At 40.3% G+C, this 21,808-nt stretch overlaps 1 protein-coding gene across 1 annotated transcript; it reads right to left on the bottom strand.

Annotated features, from left to right (window-relative positions):
- Positions 1–3: 3 nt before the first annotated feature.
- LOC127536922 (WD repeat and FYVE domain-containing protein 1-like) lies at positions 4–21,422 on the bottom strand. Its single transcript, XM_051958375.1, is given in 13 exon segments — positions 4–3,747; positions 5,597–5,705; positions 5,819–5,949; positions 6,035–6,136; positions 6,322–6,427; positions 8,841–8,967; positions 14,140–14,252; positions 14,335–14,485; positions 18,791–18,845; positions 19,047–19,120; positions 19,266–19,333; positions 21,287–21,395; positions 21,398–21,422. Coding segments are annotated over 13 exon segments (1,230 nt in total). The 3' UTR covers positions 4–3,687.
- Between the last annotated feature and the right edge of the window lie 386 nt (positions 21,423–21,808).

The raw sequence follows: 21,808 nt of genomic DNA, 5'->3' as shown, positions 1-21,808 counted from the left end.
AAATAAACATATCAAATATCTTTATTAAGCATCATTTTTCTCTCTGTGCTCTGGTTTGAGGCCACAGTGAGACTAAAGTCAGTACTGTATCATCAACAAAAGTCTTTAAAAATACAGTTATTTGGAGATATACATTAACAACATCCTGTTGGAACAGCAAGTGTTTTTTTTACAAGCAGTTTTGAGGAGAAAAATTCAAACAGAAATCAATTTGCAGAGTTTGAGATTACAGGCCATGGTGTCGTGGAAAATGAGTCACGTTTTAATGTCGATGTGGCCACCACCCATCCCAGTGTGTCCAACTAAAGATGACAAAAACTAAATGCCTCCTATAACTGCACCATCTGGTGAAAGAAATGGACATAAACCATTTACAACAAGACAAAATCCATCGCTTCCTTCCTGCGACTGGCAGGCAAGCTGAAGATCTAATACATGAGCTATTCCTGCAAACAGCCAATCCTGCCATCTATCATACCTTTAACATCTCGTCTATCTGCTGCGCCTGGTTCAGACACACGATAAGAAGAAATGACTGGAAGAAGCTTCCATGTCCAGTTAACTCAAACAGGAAAGGAGAGCTGGGACTCCTGATTGTACGGTAGCATCGCCATAAACCCTGTAGATCCCTGATGACACCACGTGACATGAGGGTTTAGAATACTTGGGGTTAGACTGACATATCAGGGTTGACTGCTTATCTAATATGGCAGAAGTTCAGATACCATTTAAGTCTTGGAAGTATATACTTTAAAGCTGCACTAATAAGTTTTATCACATTAGTAATTAATCAAGTGACCATGTATAATTTGAAAGGGGTCACTTGTAATGGCGAGCCCTGGAGGAATTATTATCTTACGCAGAAGTTTCTCAGCTCCGTCAGATAATTTATGCCATAAAGATCATTGTTTTAGTTTTACATTACGCTATTTTACTATTTCTGTTCAGTCTTCCTGCTTTTATAAATGACAGTTCCAGCCAGCTGTCTTCAATAAAAAGCTCTGATAAACCCACTGCGCTCCACCTGCCTTGCATAACGTGATAGATAACATATTTCACAGAGTTTTTAACTGTTTTTGTGCATATTTGTCACAATGATTTTGTGTCAGTGCTGTTTAGTCTAATTCTGGTGTGAGCAAATGGCAAAAAGTAAAAAAATACAACAGCAACAAAAAGAGCCAATGTAGCTTTACTTCTTGAACAAGTTTACCGTTTGTAGATATTTTAGATAATTAAACCTGCACCAATCTGTTTTTTTGTGTTTTTTTTACTTTAACAAAAGATGCCATAACTGTCTGTAACATGAATAGGCAACTTCTTGATTACACATTCACCCCAGCAGCTCTATGAAGTGATGTCACTGTTATGTTTTCAGCCAGACTAGCTGCACGGAGCTGTCAAAACAAAATCAGTTAATGCAGCTTTCATAACATACTTTTCCATTTATTTTTAATATCATTGAGTATATAAATTTAAGGCATATTTTATTCAAGAGCTTAGTATCCATGATGGAAAAAAGCCCTATTTCAGAGGCTTTTACACCCTGACAAAACTCTATTTTTAGAGACAGATGTAAAAAAAAAAAAAAAAAACAGCTATTCTTATTCAGTGTCAGCTTTCAGTCTAACCCCAAGTATCTACATATTAAGTTCCTGATGATGAAAGCAATCGCAGCTATATGTCACTCTGCTAACCAATCAGTCTCCACCATTATTAGCGTATAGAACACCAGATGATCTGACGCTGCAGCTCACCTCAACATTTCTGAGTCTGCATGTGCTTCATAAAAAGAGTGTTTAATATGTTCCAGTTTGTTTAAGGGGGGGGAGGACTACCGAATGGACACAAAGAAAAGTAAACCACCATTTACAGTGATAGATAAATACTTTACTACAAATATAAATATACACTACATGATCAAAAAACTGGAATGTGACTACATTTTGAAACCAGGAACATTATAATGCTCATTTTCCCCCACTTACAATAAGGCAAGCGTTAGTGTAATGTTAGATATTAGTCGCTATTTACAAGGACGCTACATCGAATCCAGCTATTATCTCTCTCACGTCTGAACGTACAAAAACGTTCCGATTCAAAAGACAGAGATCCCAAGTTGTGCAATTCAGTGCAGTGCTGAGAGCGTTATGAGACATCCTTGATGCACAGATGTGTGTGTGTGTGTGTGTGGGTTAGATAGGACGAATGAGGACAGAAAGTGAAAAGAAATGAAGAAAAAAAACAGGATGAAAGGAAAACGAGACATCCAGAGTGCTTGAGTGTGAATGAACATGAGTGAACAGTCGTAAGCGCTGACAAACCACTAAGAAGGCTCTGAGTGCGTCTTCTCTCTTTAAGGCTTTTGAAGGAGCACAGGCAGCCCTGATCTGACCTCACATTTAGCTGGAGACGATTCAACACGCCAACATTTACTGCTACATTTAGTTCAGAGTACCGGTCCAGTACCTGAGGGCCTTTCAAGGAGCACGAAATCCAATTCTGCACCACAAACACTTGTAATACTTATCTGAATTTTCTGAAGAGAGTCATACAATTCTAGGAAGCGGTGGTGCTGTGCGGATTTTATTTTAGTTTTTTTAACTTGCTTCTACCAGCGTAAAATCGAATCCACAACACCAAAATGATCACAAGTCCCAATAATCGCGTTTCCTCTAGGTACACCCCTGAACGGCTGCCACAGGATGTTGCCCCTCTCAGCGCTTGTTCCCATGGCAACACATTTCAGTTTCCCATGCCTCACCTGTGATCGTGAGGTGGACGCTGGGTCGCCGCTGTCATGCAAACATCTGACAGCCGCGTCCAATCTCTACGGCAGAGACTGTGGGTGCATCAAGAGAATTCCTCGGTCTATCAAAGAGGCCGTTTTACTGATTCTCTCACCACGCTTCAGTGACTACACATTACTAATGGGTACGACTGACATCATCGGAACCCCACCTAGTGATACCCTACCGATGTAAAACCTCCTGAGAGTGATTTAAGGCCAACTAGTGAAAGAGACAAAGAAATCAGAAAGATAGAAAGAGAGAGAGAGGAAAAAGATCACTTTGATCAGTGAGTCATTTCAAGCATCTACTATACACATGATGCAGGGGTATGTACACATGATGGGGGGGGTTTACAGTGATGGAGTAGTATGCAGTTAGTGGGCCACAATAATGAGCAAGAGAAGAGTTTGTTTTTACAGGAATGGCAGGTCAGCGATATAGTGAAGGCGAACTTTACAGTGCAAGGGCAATAAAAAATGACTACTGTCAAAAGAAGCATTAGTTATACGGAATATAAACACTAATATCAATACCATTCCTCCTATAGGAGAAACCATTACAATACATGCACACATGTGTACACACACCACACACACCATTGTGCTTAGGGTTCTGTTTCAGATCAGAGCAAAGAGTCAAAATCAGTCCAACACACTTCAATGTAAGACTGACCATTAGTGAAATCAAAGAGAAGTTTGTCATGAGAAGCAAAAGGAATGTGGAGGGTTGTACTACTGACACACACACTCTCTCACACACACACACACACACATTCACCGAGAGCGGCCTGGTTGCAGCTGAAGATCCCAGGCGTGGTGGGGAGATGCACTGTACAGAGGGGTTTCCATGACACTGGAAGAGTGGGCGGAGCTTGGGGCGAGAGGGGGCACCGGGCCAATCAGCGCGGGGAGAAGCCTGTTGCTAAGCTACAGCCAACCACCTGTGTCATATCCCAGATCTGTGGAGACAAACAGCCAATAACAATGACAAAAGAGCTTCTGCATCACTATTGTTAGAAGCCATCAGCTAGTTGGAGCAGTTTCTGGTTGTCTTTGCAATGCTTTACAGGTCTCTGAGACATTACACCGATCACTTACAGCAAATTATGAAATAAATGTGAATGAAAAAAGGGAATTATTAGTAATACGAGTATTATTAGAGCAGCAACATGATTTTTAAGATCTCTACTCCAGGTCTGACATGTCTTCAGCATCATTTCATGGATTCACATGGCTTGTTATACAATAAACACATTAAAACTCACTATTTAGAAGTCAGAACAAGGCAGTGTTTGATGTTTCTGCTTGAAAATTACTTTGAAAGATCATGCAAGTAGTTTTCAGCCAAAAAACTGTAAAAGCAGAAAGAATCTTTGGGTTTTCAATTTCAACAATCCAAATCATGTCTGACATGTGCTTCTGTCCAGAAAATAAACCAAATCTAAGCTTAAAACAGTGGACATTTCATCAGAATTGCTGTACGCCTCATTTGAAAATTCAAAAGCAGTATTATCGCACCAGATTTGGTAAAAAAAAACTAAAAATTTAACATCATCAGTTGCGCCTAACAGTCATGTAACTGTAGGAACTTTCGGCTAAACTGCAGGCTGTGTTTGGATGGAGCAGATAGGACAGAAGAATGGAAACAAATGAGAGAGACTGAGCACAAAATGAAAGACAACTGATCAGTTAAAGAAATGCAGCATGAAAGCAAAAACAAGGAGAGAGCAAGTTGTCTGCAAGACACATTCAGCAAGGTGAAACATCTTACTACAGCTGATGTGCAGAGCAGCACGAAAAATGACGAGTTTGAAGAGGCTGTAAAAACCGAAGTGGTAAAATATCTCCAGTGTAGAGCCACCATTTTTTGCACACGTCGACAAAACTTTTTATTTATTTTGTCAAATAAATAATCAAAGAAATTCTACTGGATTATTTTCTTTATGATTTACGGCATTAACGCTTTTTTACACACTGCACAAAGACATGTTTGAGTTCTTGTTACTTCTGGTCATGGTTGTGCCATTTCCCTAAAAGTGCAGGACTTTATCTCGCAGTAAACAATGAGTCCACAGTGACTAAAACTATAACAGGAGCAAAAATACACCCTGAAACTGTTTGGTGTTATGGTTAAACAATTATTAATTTATCAAATTAGTAACGATTAGTAATGTTTAAGATTCATTTTACAACAAATTTGGCCTGTTTTTTAAGACTTGTGAACTTTAAGTCATTTTTTTTTTTACTCCCCTACTACTTTCTGTAGAAATCCTACTCTAGAAACTGCGGTTAGTTGGTTACTCATTGCATTATTTGGTGTAAATTCTGACTTTCAATTCAATCTTCTGAGAACGGAGTTGGAACAGTGGCATCAGCGCCTAAACACTTAACATCAAACCTTTCTGTTTTACACAACACAAATACTGAGAAAATCGAAGAGGGCATTATGTCAGACTGACTGAGATGAGACTTTAAGAAAGAGTACAAATTAATTTCTACAAGTACTATGTCATCGGTTAACTAAATTAGAAAATGGGCCAAATTATCAAGTCAAACAACTACAGCAAACCTCTTCCTGTTTTTAGAGCAGGAAGCTTTTGCCCTCAGCTAAACAACAGCTTTAACGTTTTGTACGACTGCTTGTACTAAACTCTGATTTCCTCTGAAGAAACATGAATGCAAGCAGCTTGAAATAAGTAACACTAATTGAATTAGTTTTGGTTAGAGCTTTGCCTCAAAGGCTCTGTGTTTGACGTAGCCTGATCACATGCATGAATTATCTGGTATCAAAGAACGGTTGTTGTTGACCTTAACAATGCGGTCGCTTCCACAAGTGACCATGAGGCCTCTGGATGGGTCCATGTCCATGTGGGCGATGTTGTGTTTCCCCTCATGGAAAGTGGCCAACGGTGTTCGACTGCACCACACACAAACACAAAGAGAGCATTTCATCAGAGTTACCCTCAGTACTCTAAAAACAGGGTATAACACAGCCAAGGATTGCAAAACGTAGCAAAGCTCTTTACTCACTCTTCTTCCTTGATGGTGTCGAAGCAGGCGTCACACACCCGCACAGGGAACTCGAAGCCCATGATTGGGAACGTGGAGCGTTTAGAGCTACATTTTCCACACACGGCTTTGCCACACTTCCTGCAGTGGTGCTGCACACAGGAAACACACCCGTATGACCATGACGAATAACAAGGAACTCACAACTACTAAAGCACACCGGTCAGATCCTCCTACCTGTCTGAGCCCCAGAGTCTTAGTATCCCACATCTGCTTGATATTCCAGAAGAAAGGCTGCTCACACTTCTGACAAGAGTCGCTGTCTAACCATTGAGGCGCCTGTAGAGACACAAACAGTTCAAAATCGTCTTCATGAAGGCGATAAATACAGAGGAAAAAAACGAAATTCTTCAACAGTTACAGCAACCTCTGACAATAAAACACTCCACATAGAAAAAAAATGTTTGAAAAACAACCTGACTTAATTTATGTGGATGTTACTGCTGTGTAATAATGATTCAAACCTCTTCTCTCTGTGTGTCCATGTTCCATACTGCGATGCCTCCATCGGCTGAGCACGAAACCAGCTGCCTCGTCAGCTGGAGGTAACGTATGGACTGAACACGCTCACTGAGGGAGTAAAGAGTGCAGGGAGGAGACAGTCTGTTAGGCTTTTTGAGTTTCATTTCTTGTGTGGTTCAATCAAAGATCATAGACAACCATCTCCAGCAATAAAAACCAAGACCCTGATACACACAGACTGTCCACTGCCTGTTCAGAACCACACAGCACACACAGTTAGCAACAATCTGATACACAGAGTGGAGCTGTGGAAACAAACTGGTGAAGATCAGAACAGGCTTTTTTGCATAGGAATTGTTCATTTAGAAGGTCTTATAATCAATACTTCTGTTTTTGCAATGGCTGACATACATACACAACCGTTCAAAAGTTTGGAGTCACTTAGAAATGTCCTGATTTTTGAAAGAAAAGCATTTTTTTTTCAATGAAGTTAACGTTATATTAATCAGAAATCCAGTCTAGACATTGCTCATGTGGTAAATGACTATTCTAGCGGGAAACGGCTGATTTTTAATGGAATGTCTCCATAGGGGTACAGAGGAACATTTCCAGCAACCATCACTTCTGTGTTCTAATGCTACATTGTGTTAGCTAATGGTGTTGAAAGGCTCATTGATGATTAGAAAACCATTGTCCAGTTATGTTAGCACATGAATAAAAGTGGGAGTTTTCATGGAATGCTTTACTGGCATTAATATGAGTTTAACAATATTTCCAAAGCATCAAGGATGATTTCCATTGTCTGAGTGACCCAAACTTTTGAACAGTGCTGTATGTGTAATGTAGCGCTGTAGTCTCCAAGTCTCCTGGTTGGTTGATTTGCTCTTTTCTAACCAAATTCTCAAGGTGAAAAGGATTACATCAACCACCTTCCAGGAATAATCTGCTATTTTTGGTGATGGAAAGAAAAGACTTCCTGTGAACACCCTGACATTTTCACAACTTTGAACCCACCTAACCAAACAGAGACTGCTGGGTCTAACTTATTTACCATTTAGGTGACATTAACTGAATATTTACTTGCCATCCGCTCCAAAATAACTGGGGCGTGGCTGCATTTGGTTCAGACTGATGGCCAAAAAGTCGAGTGTAAACTTTACAAACAGCAGCTCAACATCGAACATGGCACGTCATCACAGCAGGCTAACTTGTCTGTGCTGTATTAATCAATGGTTCTTGTACTCAGACCACCAGTCTATGTAGTTGTATTTTCACAAGCATCAAAATGAATGCACACTGGTTTCCTACAAGTCGATTGTTATAATTTAGGTATAAAATAGCCAGATGACTTAATATGCTGTCAGTAGTAGTTTTTGATATTGATTTGTACATTTATTGCTGTAATAAGACAAGCAGGTAAAGTTGTAATATCCTACAGTATGAGACCTGCCCAACGCTAAATAGCAGGAGTACAAAATAGCAACTAGCTGGTAAGAGGCTAAAAAGGCTGGAATTTTTCTGGTTGCATGGCAGAGATCAAAACGGAGCTTAAAGGTGATGCTTATTAGCCTTGCATCCATCAGGACAGAAACACAACTCCAGATCATTTCTAACCAGGGGTCTGTTGATGCATAGACAAACATGTTATCTACAGAAGCTGTACAGTGATTATTGTGGCTGTCAGCTTGTTTTGATGAAGTGCAAGCGACCAAAACTGAATTAATGCTGATTTCATACAGAATATAAAGCACTAAAGGCTAAAATAAGCAGTGCAACGACACCATTAAACTCACTGATTTTCAAAACACATTGTCAAATACCAATGGATCAAAAGGACATTCCAGCATTTGTATAGTTTTTATTATTATTAAGCTAACACCCACATTGTTGATGTATGAAATGCTTTCTATAACATTTAATATTTTCACTGATTCCCCCACACATTTGACTACATAAAGTGAGTCTGTATTTTAACATATTAGTCAAATGGAGGAGAGGAGAAGAAAAAGAGCAGGCAGGAGCAATGCTTAAAAAGAGACCAGAAGAGATTTAGGACATGTCAGAACTACAGCAGCGTTATAACTGTTTTTTGTGGTTTTGTTTTTTTATGGTTGTCTGAGAGACACGTGTCTGTAAATCCTGCCGAGGTGCAACAGGATCTATGCTCTGACACGCATCAGCAAACATGGGCTTTGCTGATAACTCCTGTAACTGAGGGAGGAGGAGGACTGAAATATGTATGAAGACAGAGGAGAGGAAATAAAAACAGTGTCAGTCAGTGCCTGGGGACAGCTGTTACTGACACCACTGAGACCTGGCTTTGACAAGAGAGAGTGGAGAGGAGCGTCACAGACAAATACAGTAGATAGACGCTGCTGTGAAAGGAAATGACAAAAACAGGCACGCGAAAGGATTTTTTTTTCTAAGGAAACTTCAGTACAACTACATATCCTCTTACTGGTTTACTGACACAATATAAAAGAAAATTCTACATCTGTGCATGTATGCAGGCAACACTTACTGATGTCCCTGCAACAGTAGCGTTCGTCCTTTGCGGCCCCCGATGTCCCACATGATGACACTGTGGTCAGAGGCCCCTGAGAAGAGCAGCCTCTGGACAGGGTCCCACCACAGGGTTCCTATACTACCTGCATAGAAAAAAAAAACCCTAAGCCATTACACGTTATGATGTGAGAGAGCTTGCTGAGTGTTATGACCTGTTGGCTCCACCCAGTGACAGCTGGGAGAACTGCAGGCAGCTCCAATCGAACGCCTTAAACCTGAAGCTGACTGCAATTACAGCTGGAATACTATCTCTTCCTCTCTTCTTAAAGCAGAAATCTGAGCAGTTTTGAATGAGCCCTGACGTCTCTTTTTCAAAAATCATAATTTCTTTAATGCCATGCTCGCCCAGGTCACAACATTATGAGCTTAAAGTATGTCATTAACTAAGCAGATCCTTTTGGTTTAGAATAAGAGAAAAGACTTTTCACTGTGTTACCAACTAAATACAATAAAAACATGTATTTTTAAACTGACTCCACATAAATTGGTGAAAACATTTCTTTATACAATGTCAATTAATAGTAGCTACAAGAAGGTAGCCTGCAAAACAAGCAAGAAGTTGGTTCTGATTGAAAAAACAGTTTCTCAGCTTGTTGCCAGTTAGCTTACTCGCTTATTTGAATTAGTTACTTATTCTGACACTGTCTGTAAAGTTAAAGGATATTTAAGTTCCTATAAGCTGCTATCCAAATGAACACAGAGAGTCCATAACTGCAATTTCAATAGTCAGTGGAAAAAAAAAACAAATCTGAATAAGAGATTTGGTGACTTTGTCCCCACATGTGATTTAAAGAGCATTTGTTTGGGGAGAAGGTTGGGACATGTGAGAAAAAACTGCCATCATTAGGATCACACAATTCACCCATAGTTTTCTATTGAGGATTCTTTAAAGGGTGAGCCTCTTGATTGTAACGTCTCTTTAGATAATCCCCTAAAATACTATCTGCCTCGGTTATAGGCAGCAAGCAAATAAAAAAAAAAAAAAAAAAAAAGTTCAATCAATATAATTTTGGGGTATTTGTACATTCGGTTTCAACAACCTAAAACCTACACTTAGAAATGCAAACGCTTGACTTTACTCGCTTGCATTGTTTAAATAAGCACGTAGTTTTGTCACAATACCTGCTGAAAAGACTTGAATTGCATGTCTAATATAAAGATTTTCAACAAAGATAACTTGCCATAACTTTTCAAAGCTTCAGGATTTAAATGAGGAATATTAAAGGCTCTTAAAGGCAAGCTGCAGTCATGTTGAAGGTGGAGGTGGTGGAATGATCAGGCAGGCAGGAACTGTAGCTACATGAGTCACAGAGCAGCCACATGTACAGAGTGCTACCCAACAAGTCTGCTTTTAAATGTCTGGACTTCACCTCACATGTATTGTGAATAAAATTGGCATATATAAATCATGTCTAAAACAACTACAGTCAAACCTTTCGGTGAATGGTTTAGTTGTTAATGTCCAAATTTGAGCCATGGTTGAAGGAGTGGTTTGGATATTTTACAAAATCTGTAACTATAAAGCTACAGCTAGCGGCCACTTAGCTTAGCATTGTGAAAAGTGCTGGATATAGGGGGAACAGGGGAAGCTAGCCTGGCTCTGTCGGCTTTAGACAAACAGTCAAAACATAACATGTAAAGTACAGTGCTTTAAAGTGCTGACAGGACAGCTCTGTCACTTTTGGATACAGCCAGATTAGCGCTTTCCTTCTTTATGAAAGAAAAGTGGCTGCTAGCTACAGCGTCTTATATTCCACGCAGTACTGACACAATCATATCAATCTTCTCATCGAGCCAAGAAAGAGAATGTTCATGTTTCCTGAATTGTCCAACTATTCTTGCAACAAAAAGAAAACCTTTGAGGTGATACAGACATGAAGTCTGACCTTTTTGTTCCGTTTTCCAATTTTGATTGATCATAATTTCCATTAAATATTTGGTGGTTTCCTTGTGCACAGCTTGAGCCCAGCATCACACCCATTAATATGTATTACCATCTGTCCAATTAATATGCATTCACAGAAGCACCACAGCACATCTGCAGATCAAAGGGAGAGGCAGGAAGTTAAAAACTGCATCAATGTAAGGGTTTGTATTTTTTTTTTTACATTTTCCAGAATTTTGTAATTGGGAAGGGTGCCCTAACACGTCTGTTCCATCTGGCTGACCTGCAGGCAACATGACCGTGGTAAAAACAGGCCTTTTGACTAGCGGAGATTGTCATCTGGTCAGATGAGTCATCCCCTGCCTTGTTCTCAACAAGCTCATGAGCTCATGTGTGATAAATGCCCACAGAAGAACACAGCAAAGTGTTTGTTTCACACACTAAAGTGTCCTGGGGGCTCAGTTTTTTTTTTTCTGCTATCCATTTTCTTGGCACAGCTGCTAGGACACTGAACCTCTGAATAAATCTCCTCTGACTCATGTATTTATCCTCTGATTATGCATTTCTATCATGACGGGAGAGGGTTTTCCACAATGACCACATTCCCCACTGAAGGGCTCAAATGGCCACTGAATGCTTTGACGAGCATGAAAACAGCACGGCTGCCAGATCTCATCCAAAACAAGCAGTGATGGGAATTTCTAGAGCAGCAAGTGGGATGGCATTTTCCATTATCATCATCCAAAATGGAATTGGAAAAAAAACTGCTTCCCAAATAGAGAGTAAATGTCAGGCCCATTAGGCTTTTTCAGCAAAGTCCCATATTTGAAATACTGTATGCAGACTCTTTGTCTCGTTAGGAAAACACCAACAGCTTTGCACGGTTGTCAGGCCAAATTACCTACTGTCTGTTAATATTGCCCGTTCATGTCAGTTATTTCTCAAAGCATGCTAGGCTTTCCTTCTGTGTAGATGCCTATTAGATTGTTGAAGGATTCCCTACCTATACGACTGGACAGGATGTTGCGTCACAAAAGGTGGCACATCTTCCGCACTGCCGTCTCATTAACCCTCCAACAGCAGATCAGAACTCAACACAGCAAAAACACTGCAGCTCCACCACCAGCTGCTGTATGTTCCTTCAAGAGTCTGGAACAAACAAGCAGCAGGCTGATCTGATGATGCGCTGGCAGTGTCCCGTTCCAATGTCTCTGCTTGCCTCAGCACCACTTCCTGCTCTGTAAACTCTGACTAACACTGATGCAGTACAACGACAAGTTCTGCAGAGTGTGTAATCGTCAAGCTCGTCGTCATTACATCTGCCGTTCGTCATTTTCTTGTGGAAAAACGACTACTGTGTGAAGTTCGTTCTTTACAAGCTACTTTTTGTTAATGAACTAGTGGGTCAGGCCTCAAGTTCTGATCAGCCAAATGACAGTGCACATTGGAGGTCAGTGTTCCAGGAGGGTGCAGTTATGTGCTGTTGTTGAGCTAAAATTAGTGTTCAATCCGGCACCCTGTTCACACATAGACTACCAGTCAAATGTTTGGACACACCTTCTCATTTAATGGTTTTTCAATGAGGGAATGCCAAGAGTGTGCAAAGGAGTAATCAAAGCACAGAGTGGCTATTTTGACTTATTTCACCCTTTTTTGTTTACTACATAATTCCATGTGTTCATTCATAGTTTTGATGCCTTCATTGAGAATTTACAATGTGCATAGCCATGAAAATAAAGAAAAAAACATTAAATGAGAAGGTGTGTCCAAACCTTTGACTGCTAGTGTACATAGGTATTATTTTATCCACGCACACACACAGACATAGCTCACCGAAGAGGGAGTTTTTGGAAAACTCCAGTGTTGATGTGTAGACATGGACAACCTTCTGATATTAGAGAGTGAGTCACTATCTCCTTTGTTTACATGAGGTGAATTTGTGTCATAGCAGACATGACCAAAACAGAGCTGGTGCAAACCTTACTGACAGGATGCTGCTGCTGACCTTCCTCCAACCCACTCATTTCCACCAGTCGACTCTGCATCGTCCTCATTATACTTGATATGCTCATCTACACACTGTTTGAATTTTACCACCAGCTATATCTTTAGTATATTTAATGCCAGAGTCATACACCATAACAGTAAACTATGTATCAGTTTCAATGTTAGCTTCTACTTTGTATGTATCATCTATATTATCTCCAACTGTGTGTTATATGTTCCTTGTTCCGCACACCCCTCTTCTCCCATCCCTCTTGCTCCCCCTCTCCCTCTCCCCCTCTTCTGTCCCTTCCAACTCGCTGTCCAGCAGCAGAAGGGTCCCCCCTATATAGAGCCGGGTTCTGCTCAAGGTTTCTTCCCTGTTAAAAGGGTGTTTTTTCTTGCCACTGTCGCCTTAGGGCTGCTCTGGGGGTTCAGGCATATGGGTTCTGTAAAGCATCTTGACACAATTTGACCTGCAATTGGCGCTATGTAAATAAAATTGGAATTGAATGGTGTCCATGCTTATGTAAATAAATATACAGTTACTTTTCCACTATATTGTGGAACAGACGCCTTAGAATAATTTAACTTACAGGATTCCCTCCTTTCTCGATGCACTGCTGCTGGTAGTCTACTGCAACCAGTAATAGCTTTTTTTCAGGCTTCTCATTAACCAACATGGCTTTAGGGTTATGCCACCAGCTGTTGCTTTGGCTCCGTACAGTGCTTTGACTGTGTTTTTGTGCTTTCATGTGGACACGGTTGCTGAGAACAAAGGAGGAACAACTTACAACCATGTGACTCTGAACTCAGCGTGAAATTGATATTTAATAACTATTGGTGTTCTTTGATGAGTCTTCAAACATTCTAGTTTATATTAATGCAGCGTGATGTGGCAGCTGAATGGCTTTAGTGGCACTTTCATTTGAACACGTGAATGCAAATTAATATGAACTGAACCCGAAGGGGCCGTGCAAGGCAGAAAGAAATGTGCATGTAACAACTGCAACAAAACAATGATGAATTGGAAAAGCTGGTCAGTAATGTAACTTAAAAGCACTCAGGCTGATATAATTCTTTAACCCTGACTCAGTAACACCAACCAGGAATTCTCTGATTAAGCAAAATGCATTTCTGAAAGTCGACAAACATCTGAAGGCTTTCAGGGAAATGGCAGGGCGTTTGTCGTCATATTAGATTCAATAGTTTTTTATGTTCCTACATAATTAAGTCATGTGGAAGAAACTGGGTCATCTGATATCATCTGCTGTTTTGAGTGTCAGGCTCAAGCATCAGAGGGCTGTTTTCATGTGGAAATGCGCAATTATTGCCCTGTGACTCACCTACATGCAGGTGTGTATGCTTGCAGCTTGTGTGCCGTTACCTTCGTGACCCTTCAGTGTAGTGATGGTGGAGTACGTCTGCTTCTCCAGTTTCAGCAGGGTGATCTGTCCGGAGTAATCGCCAACAAAGGCATGCTGCGTCTCGTGATCGTATCTGAGCGAAGAGTCAAGGCTTGAAAGGGCTTTACGTGTTACTACCTTCTATACGCCGCACACAGATGGTGAATGAAGGATACTGCAGGCAGGAGGCCCAGGCAGTGAAGTAATGTCTCCCCAGCATGCTGCCACTCTGGGTGCACATCCAGCTCACACTCTTGTCATGGCCAGTACTCACCACCCACTCACTCTCCAGGGAGAACACCATATCTGACACGCGGTTCTGGTGTGCTGCAAAACACAGACATAATAAGTGTTCAATAGGCACAAGGCATACTGGATAAAGATCAAAGAAGATCACATCTATTCTGTCATGGACATCTAAGTTGAATTTGCCCTTTCCGTATGCTGATCCCATCAGAGGCTCTGCTTAGTGTCCTTGTAATCCAGACTGAGACAGGCGGATCCCTTCAGAGGATTTGTATTCCCCTCAGTCTTAATGGTCCATCTTCCGATCACCTCTCAGTGCACGCTTTTGTTTTCAAATTTCTACAGTCAGTGTCTGTAGTTTTAAGCCAGGGCACAGGCTGAACTCCTTTAACAGCACTGCACTGTTTTGAAGTCTGGCCAAATAAATTCAAAGAGTGAACCACTGCTAATAATACACAGTACAATAACACACAATACGAGCAGCTGTGTTATTTTTGATGCACTATGTTTACAGCTGCATCAGTTGATATTATGGCCATACTGGAAGTGTAACAACACAGCACCATCTGCAAACTGTGGCTTCTTATCATGTAGAGGACTGATATAAAATCATTATCATTCATTAAGTCTGACATTTAAGCTCCATTTTGTTCTCCACCAGCCCAAGTTTTTTCTCCAGTGCATGCTCCCCCAAGTTCACAAACTTGTCGTGAACTTTGTCTGATTGATGCCCGGTGCCAGGCAGGTAGTCAATAACTTCCTGGTAACAGAAACGTCTTGAAGATGAGCAGGAAGTGAACCAAAAACGGTAAAGTTGCCAAAATGTCATGCAAAGCATAGAAGAAGTGACGACTTAAGGGATAATTCTCTGTTGGTCTATCATTCTGAGCAAATTCCTCTGCATTTCATATAGTTATGTGACGACTAGCATCTGTCTGTAACAAGGGCCTGCTCATTAAATTTTGGCAGTGATGCAGCTTATAGTCTAGATCCACGAATTTGATACAGATTTCTGTAACATTGTGAGATAATGGCACAGTGTCACTGTAACCATGACAACAAGTGAACACTACGTCAGCTGCCTGCTGATGATCACATGATTGCGATCCTACTACAAATCCACTGCTGCGGACCACGATTTTTTAACAGACTTCATCCGTCAGAAATCATATAACGTCTGAGCAGCCTTGGTGGAGTAATGCGCTCGGAGTGCTTTCCTTACTACATCTGTCATCAATAATACAAAAATATTGATCATAGCTGCTTTGGATTAAAACCTTTTAAGTCCAAATCAATGCCATGAAAGGAGCCGTTGCAGCTTTGTTCACACACACCAAAAACATCAGTGTCCAACTTAACAACCTATTTAAAAGTGAGAATTTAAAGGCAAAATCAGCAAAAAAATATTGCTGCACTGAAACAAATAACATTACAAGCAAAGTGCACTGGTCCTATGACTGTATTGCACTTCAGTGAGAAGCTCTCCATTTGATAAATGAAGTCTTATGGCCAAGAGCAATTTAAAGCACAACTAATAAGCATAACTCATGAGGAAGTCATCTCTGTCTCAAGTGTAAAAAAATATTTCCTGACTGCACTCTTGTATTTTACCACCATGACTAAACCATTGGTCATGGATCAGTTCACTGAGGCTGGCACTTCTGATATCGTCTCTCCTTCTCCCTGCAGTGCATCATATTTCTAGACTTCTTTTAAAATCAAAAAAGTAGTGAACACATGAACAAAAGCAACATTTTTGTCCCCTAAATCCTTCTAGACTTTCTTAAGGCAGTAGCTTGTTGCCGTCTTTGATGTCTGACTGTTACTTTTTCAGAGTGAAGAAACAACACTGCTCATCTTCATTACATCACAATGAGCATGCCCACATAATAACACGGCACAAATCTTGCATAGGAATCATCTGAAATCCAGAGAGGAGAGCTTTAGGATTGTCCCCATCATTCTGCCGTAACAATTTATAACCAAACTCAACATAAGCAAACTGTTTCTGATCACTGGCAAATGAGATGTAAAAAAACCCCAACAATCTCTTGTCTGTTATTCTGTGGGGGAAAAAAAATACTAGAACGCAAATGAATGTTAAACTCTGTATGTATTTGAAGTACACAGACTCCCTTTAATGCCCATTTGATCTGACTGCGAGCCATGCTTTTGCTCTGCGGGCTTGATTCTGCAACAAGTTGCAGAAAGCAGATGGGAGTATTACAGTGGTGACATGTGGTGTTTTGTCCTCTCCAGCAGCAGGCTGGCTATTTGCCCCTGAAACTTGATTTTCCACTGAGGAGGCTAAATAACTGCTGATACAGTCACAGGAACACAGGTCTGCTGCTTATGACCAAGCAATCTGGCAGGAGATGAAATCAAGATGTAAGGGCTGTATGAAGATGCCAGTTCGGTCTCCGTGTTTTTATCAATGAGCAAAAGGTTCACATCTCCTGAAAGTATTACGCTTTAACCCATGAGCACAGTCTAAAAGGTGCTGTGGCATTTGACCATCTGGTAGTGCTATTGATCCATAACCAAAACAATCGCAACTGGCTGGATTTTCAACCGATTTTCTGGTTGTTTGGTTTGTTACAAATAGCCGATATGTTCAGTGCTAAAGGACAATTGCCGAGCTGATAATGTGGGTTTTCACACTGAAATACATGAGAGGTGCGTACCCTGTGTAAGTAATTTGTAAGCGTATTCTCTTTTTACTGCACTGTAAAATGGTTTTGTTTCTAAATTTTGGAAGTAAATAAAGGCCTAATTAATTGAAAGGACACAAAAATACAGGAAACGGGCATTTATTGTCTTTTTAGATTTTAACCAAAGTCAAGCACCACACAGGGGCTTTTCAGAGCCACTCACAAGCAGCTACACTGCAAACAGACTTGAAAGAGGTTTTAAAAGGGAGGTTTGGGATGCCCTAAAATGGCCTGCAAGCTGCTGCAGAGAAAACGGCTTACAGTCGGCTTAATTTAACATGGTATCAACAGTTGCTGTTGTTTATTTAGGTGAGCGTAAGAGAGGGATTAAATAGAGTAAAACATTAAAATCAATTCTCACCTATATGAAATAATGCTTCATATTTTGGATTTTGAACATAAGAACAGCAAAAAGCAGCACCAAAGTCTCTAATTTCCCCATCATGGCCAGATGATGTATCTACATGTACACTACTGTTGGGGTCACTTAGAAATGCCCTGATTTAAAAAAAAAAAAAAAAAAAGAAATCATTTTTTTCAATGAAGATAACATTAAACAAATCAGAAATCCAGTCTAGACATTGTTAATGTGATAAATGACTATTCTAGCTGGAAACAGCTGGTTTTTAATGGAATATCTCCATAGGGGTACAGAGGAACATTTCCAGCAACCATCACTCCTGTGTTCTAATGCTACATTGTGTTAGCTAATGGTGTTGAAAGGCTCATTGATGATTAGAAAACCCTTGTGCAGTTATGTTAGCACATGAATAAAAGTGTGAGTTTTCATGTAAAACATGAAATTGTGTGGGTGACCCTAAACTTTTGAACGTAGTGTACCTATGTAACTCTGACACCTGTCGCCATCTATTCCACTGATAAACAACTGGTGCAAAGAAACAACTCCATGTGCCAGCAATAGCAACAAAGACGAAACATGTCAGCAAACAAATAGAAAGTTGTTTTTTTTTTTTTTTTAAAGCACAAATGTAGATATCTATTTTCAGATGATGTATTTTATGGGGAAGGAAATGCATTTGTCTGTTTGGTGAGAAATGGACAGAAAAGGTGACGGAACTTTAACTTGTTAACAGGAAAGGTCCACAGAGCACTTGAAGAAAGATATCCAGAGCCACAATAAAGATAAACATGAGAGCACATAAAATCTAATGGTCTATTGACAAGATTCAACACACTTCTAGTCAACTAACTTACGCATGTCACGACATGAGAGGCAAAAACTTCAGCTGCCTGCTGCTCCTAAAACTTGCAATTAATCATTATAAGGGGGAATAACACTGTGTTATCAAGAGTTTCCACTTTACTGTTTCAAGGAAAATGAAACTAGTAATGCTTCCACTTCCCCAACAATTCAGCTTGGTCTGATTGCTCATTACAGTTCAAGATTTACAACTTTCACAGAGTCTCTGTGGTTGGGTGGAGCCACCTCTCTGATACTATAAACCCTCCATGGAAACACACATGCACAGATCAAACAAAACTACAGTATAAGACCTGTGAATTCAACTAAATAACTAATCCATGAAGGAGGTCCATAGAGTGCGTGCGTATTCACTGAAAGCAAACGGCATTTTCTTTACTCATTACTGAGTCTCACACACATTTTTGCAAACATACTAGATGTCTTGAATTTGTCCTCATATCATAATCTCACCTGGATATGTTTTGACGTGGTTCATCTTGTTGAAATCTTCAGAGATGAGAAACTCCTACAGGTAAGCAGACAGACAACAAAAAATAGTTTCAAATCAAATAACTACACAAACCCCACAGCTGTTGAAGAAAACCAAATATGGAATTTAAACTGGCTATGTAGGTTGTTTTTTTCCCCCAACTAAACTGTTTGAACAACTAAACTAGTGAGCCTGAAGCGACAATATGAAACCTTTTCTTTGATTAGCTGAACTCACCACAACAGCTCCATTGTCCTGTCCTATGAAGATGCGTCTGCTGTCGTGGTGGTACGACATGCAAGAACATGGAGCTGAAGGAGAGAAGAGGAGGTACATATGAGTGGGGAGATCACTATGTACAGAGACTGTCTGCTTTTTATTACCACAAACAAGCAAATATGAGTCACCTCATATTTATTATCCCTCTTCCCAGAAATAATATGCAGTCTTACTTACAGGACACTGTGTGGTAGATGCTCGGCCAGTATTGACCGCTGTCTCTCTTCAGCCACACCCGGATGGTTCTGAAGGAAAAGCATCACAAGCATCTCATTCAAATCACTTATTAATGTCCGCTCACAAAAGACAGTCAAGGGCCATTCTGTGGACCATTTATTTTATTGTATTGAAATACTAATTCAATTTTGCATAATGGAAACAGTAAATGAAAACATGCATTTAATAAAGTCTTCAGCTTGGACTAAAACCAAATCCTCTTGGGAAGACCAGCCCTAAAATTGTGTCTTACTTGACTCATTAAACTGGACTCCGTACACAAGCTTTGTACACATCACAGATAAAAACACATTTCAGAAGTGGTGATTCAACGCTACATCACGTCTGAAACTGTACTTTGAACCTTTATAAACTTCTGGCACTTCCTCAGAACAGCACAACACTTCTGATACTAATTTGATCGTTATAACAACAAGTTAATGCTCTGTAACACTGTATGGTACGCGTTTTAACTCCCAAACCCTAAAATGACATCCGAAAACAAGAAAATTGAGCAAAAATCAAATACACTACCATTCAAAAGTTTGGAGTCACTGAGAATGTCCTTGTTATTTAAAGAAAATTTGTTTTTATCAGTGAAGATAACAAACGAATGATAAATCCAGTCTAGACATTGTTAATGTAGTAAATGACTATTCTAGCTGGTTTTTAATGGAATATCTCCATAGGGGTACAGAGGAACATTTGCAGCAACCATCACTCCTGTGTTCTAATGCTACATTGTGTTAGCTAATGGTGTTGAAAGGCTCACTGATGATTAGAAAACCCTTGTGCAGTTATGTTAGCACATGGATAAAAGTGTGACTTTTAATGGAAAAAACTGTTTGGTTGATCTCAGACTTTTGTTAGTTTTGTAGTGTTTTCAGCTTAAGTTAATTTCAAATAAAATTTCCCGAACCATCTTTAAGGAATTCAGCTTTTAGTTTAATTTTTATTCCAATAAAAAGGTCTGTGAAGTACTTGACAGCAGCCTCAACAATATCGAAAGCAGCTGCTGTCCAGCCCTGTTTCATCAAGAATCGGCTGCACCATCACCCCACAACTTCTCCTTTTTTTTTTTTTTTTACACATCAAGTAGATTAGACGTGTGATGGAAACTGCATCACATTTCTTCACAGGGACTAAGTTCCTTCTACGTACTGAGCCTGACAGTCCTTACAACACTTCTACCCCAGTAACAACAGTTCACAGCTGCTGTTATTTAACTCATGCCAAAGTGAGACTGCTAAGTAATAATGCTACTGCTGCCTCCAGGATTTTTGTGTGGCTAATCACTCCAGAAGGCCACAACAAAAGGATTCCTATGATCCTCAGCGTGTGTAGGTGTGATGTTCAGGGCGCAGAGACCAGTCACTGCAACAAGTGCGTGATTTAGAAGCAACACAATGAAAGAAACACGTAAAAATGACACTAAACCGACTTAAACGTACAGTTAGTTTGTTCACCTAATCAAACGGTCACCAGAAAATGATACTTCTACTCCAAAGTCTAGCTAAAGTGTTTCATGAAGAGCCTTTGCTTGCTTACTAAAATAAAAACCGAACTGCACCTGAAGGCAGCAAGAGTTTAGTTTACCAGAGTGATGTTTACTGTGAGCTGTAGCGAACTAGCTAAGTCAACACAATGCCGCTAAGTGTCGTAAAATTAACGGCACAGAGAAATAATAAATGCTATCATCTCGTCTGTTACCACGATTTGTTGTTTACTCGCGAATATTTAACGAAAACGACTCATGTTTCTTTATAGCGAATTTCTCTCCTCACACCCTCCTCTGCTCCTCTGGACTCCATATGGGACAGAAAACCATCAACTGCCCTCCAAACAAACATGTTGCTTCTTTTCTCTCGTTTCGTTCTCCTTAAGCCCGTGCGCCAGCTATTATCCAGGAGCACACTGGCCAGCAAATAGACCGATCCCGCTAGCTACTGTAATGCTATCGTTAGCCTGCTTGGCAGACTCACCTGTCCTCGCTAACGGTGATAACTCCATCCTCTTTGGGTATTAAAACGGCTGCATTGACGGCGTCTGAGTGGCCCTCGATCTTGTTGAGAAGGACCGGTCTGGCCGTCTGGGCCTTGAATGAATCTCCGCAGCCATGGTTTGAAGTAGCCAGCAGTGTTTTCCTTCAGCTGATTTTCCTCCTCACTCGCCAGTAAAGGAGGATCAGCTGACACCGGAGCCGCTGTCAGGATTACCGTAATGGCTGCCAGAGTGCGCAAAAACAAATGCAGATACCGTATTACCTATAAGGTGAGCGGTCAGTCGTCCTGGACCCTCAAAAGGCTGTTAGGCCTTAATAAAAATAAATAAAACCAGACGGATTAACAGTGTGGGACACTAATGATAATTTTAGCTTTTATTGTCTCCTTTAAAGCATGTAGAACTGAACACTGACATGTGTACAAATAGTTTTTATTCTAGAACTGAAATTCCAACTTTAGACCTGAAATTTCAAAATAAAGGCAGCAGAATTTATGGATCGC

The sequence above is a fragment of the Acanthochromis polyacanthus genome, chromosome 13 (genome assembly GCF_021347895.1).
Source record: "Acanthochromis polyacanthus isolate Apoly-LR-REF ecotype Palm Island chromosome 13, KAUST_Apoly_ChrSc, whole genome shotgun sequence".
In the NCBI taxonomy this organism is placed as follows: domain Eukaryota; kingdom Metazoa; phylum Chordata; class Actinopteri; family Pomacentridae; genus Acanthochromis; species Acanthochromis polyacanthus.
Note: the sequence above shows the minus strand (reverse complement) of the source record. Positions and strands in the feature narration are given on the sequence as shown.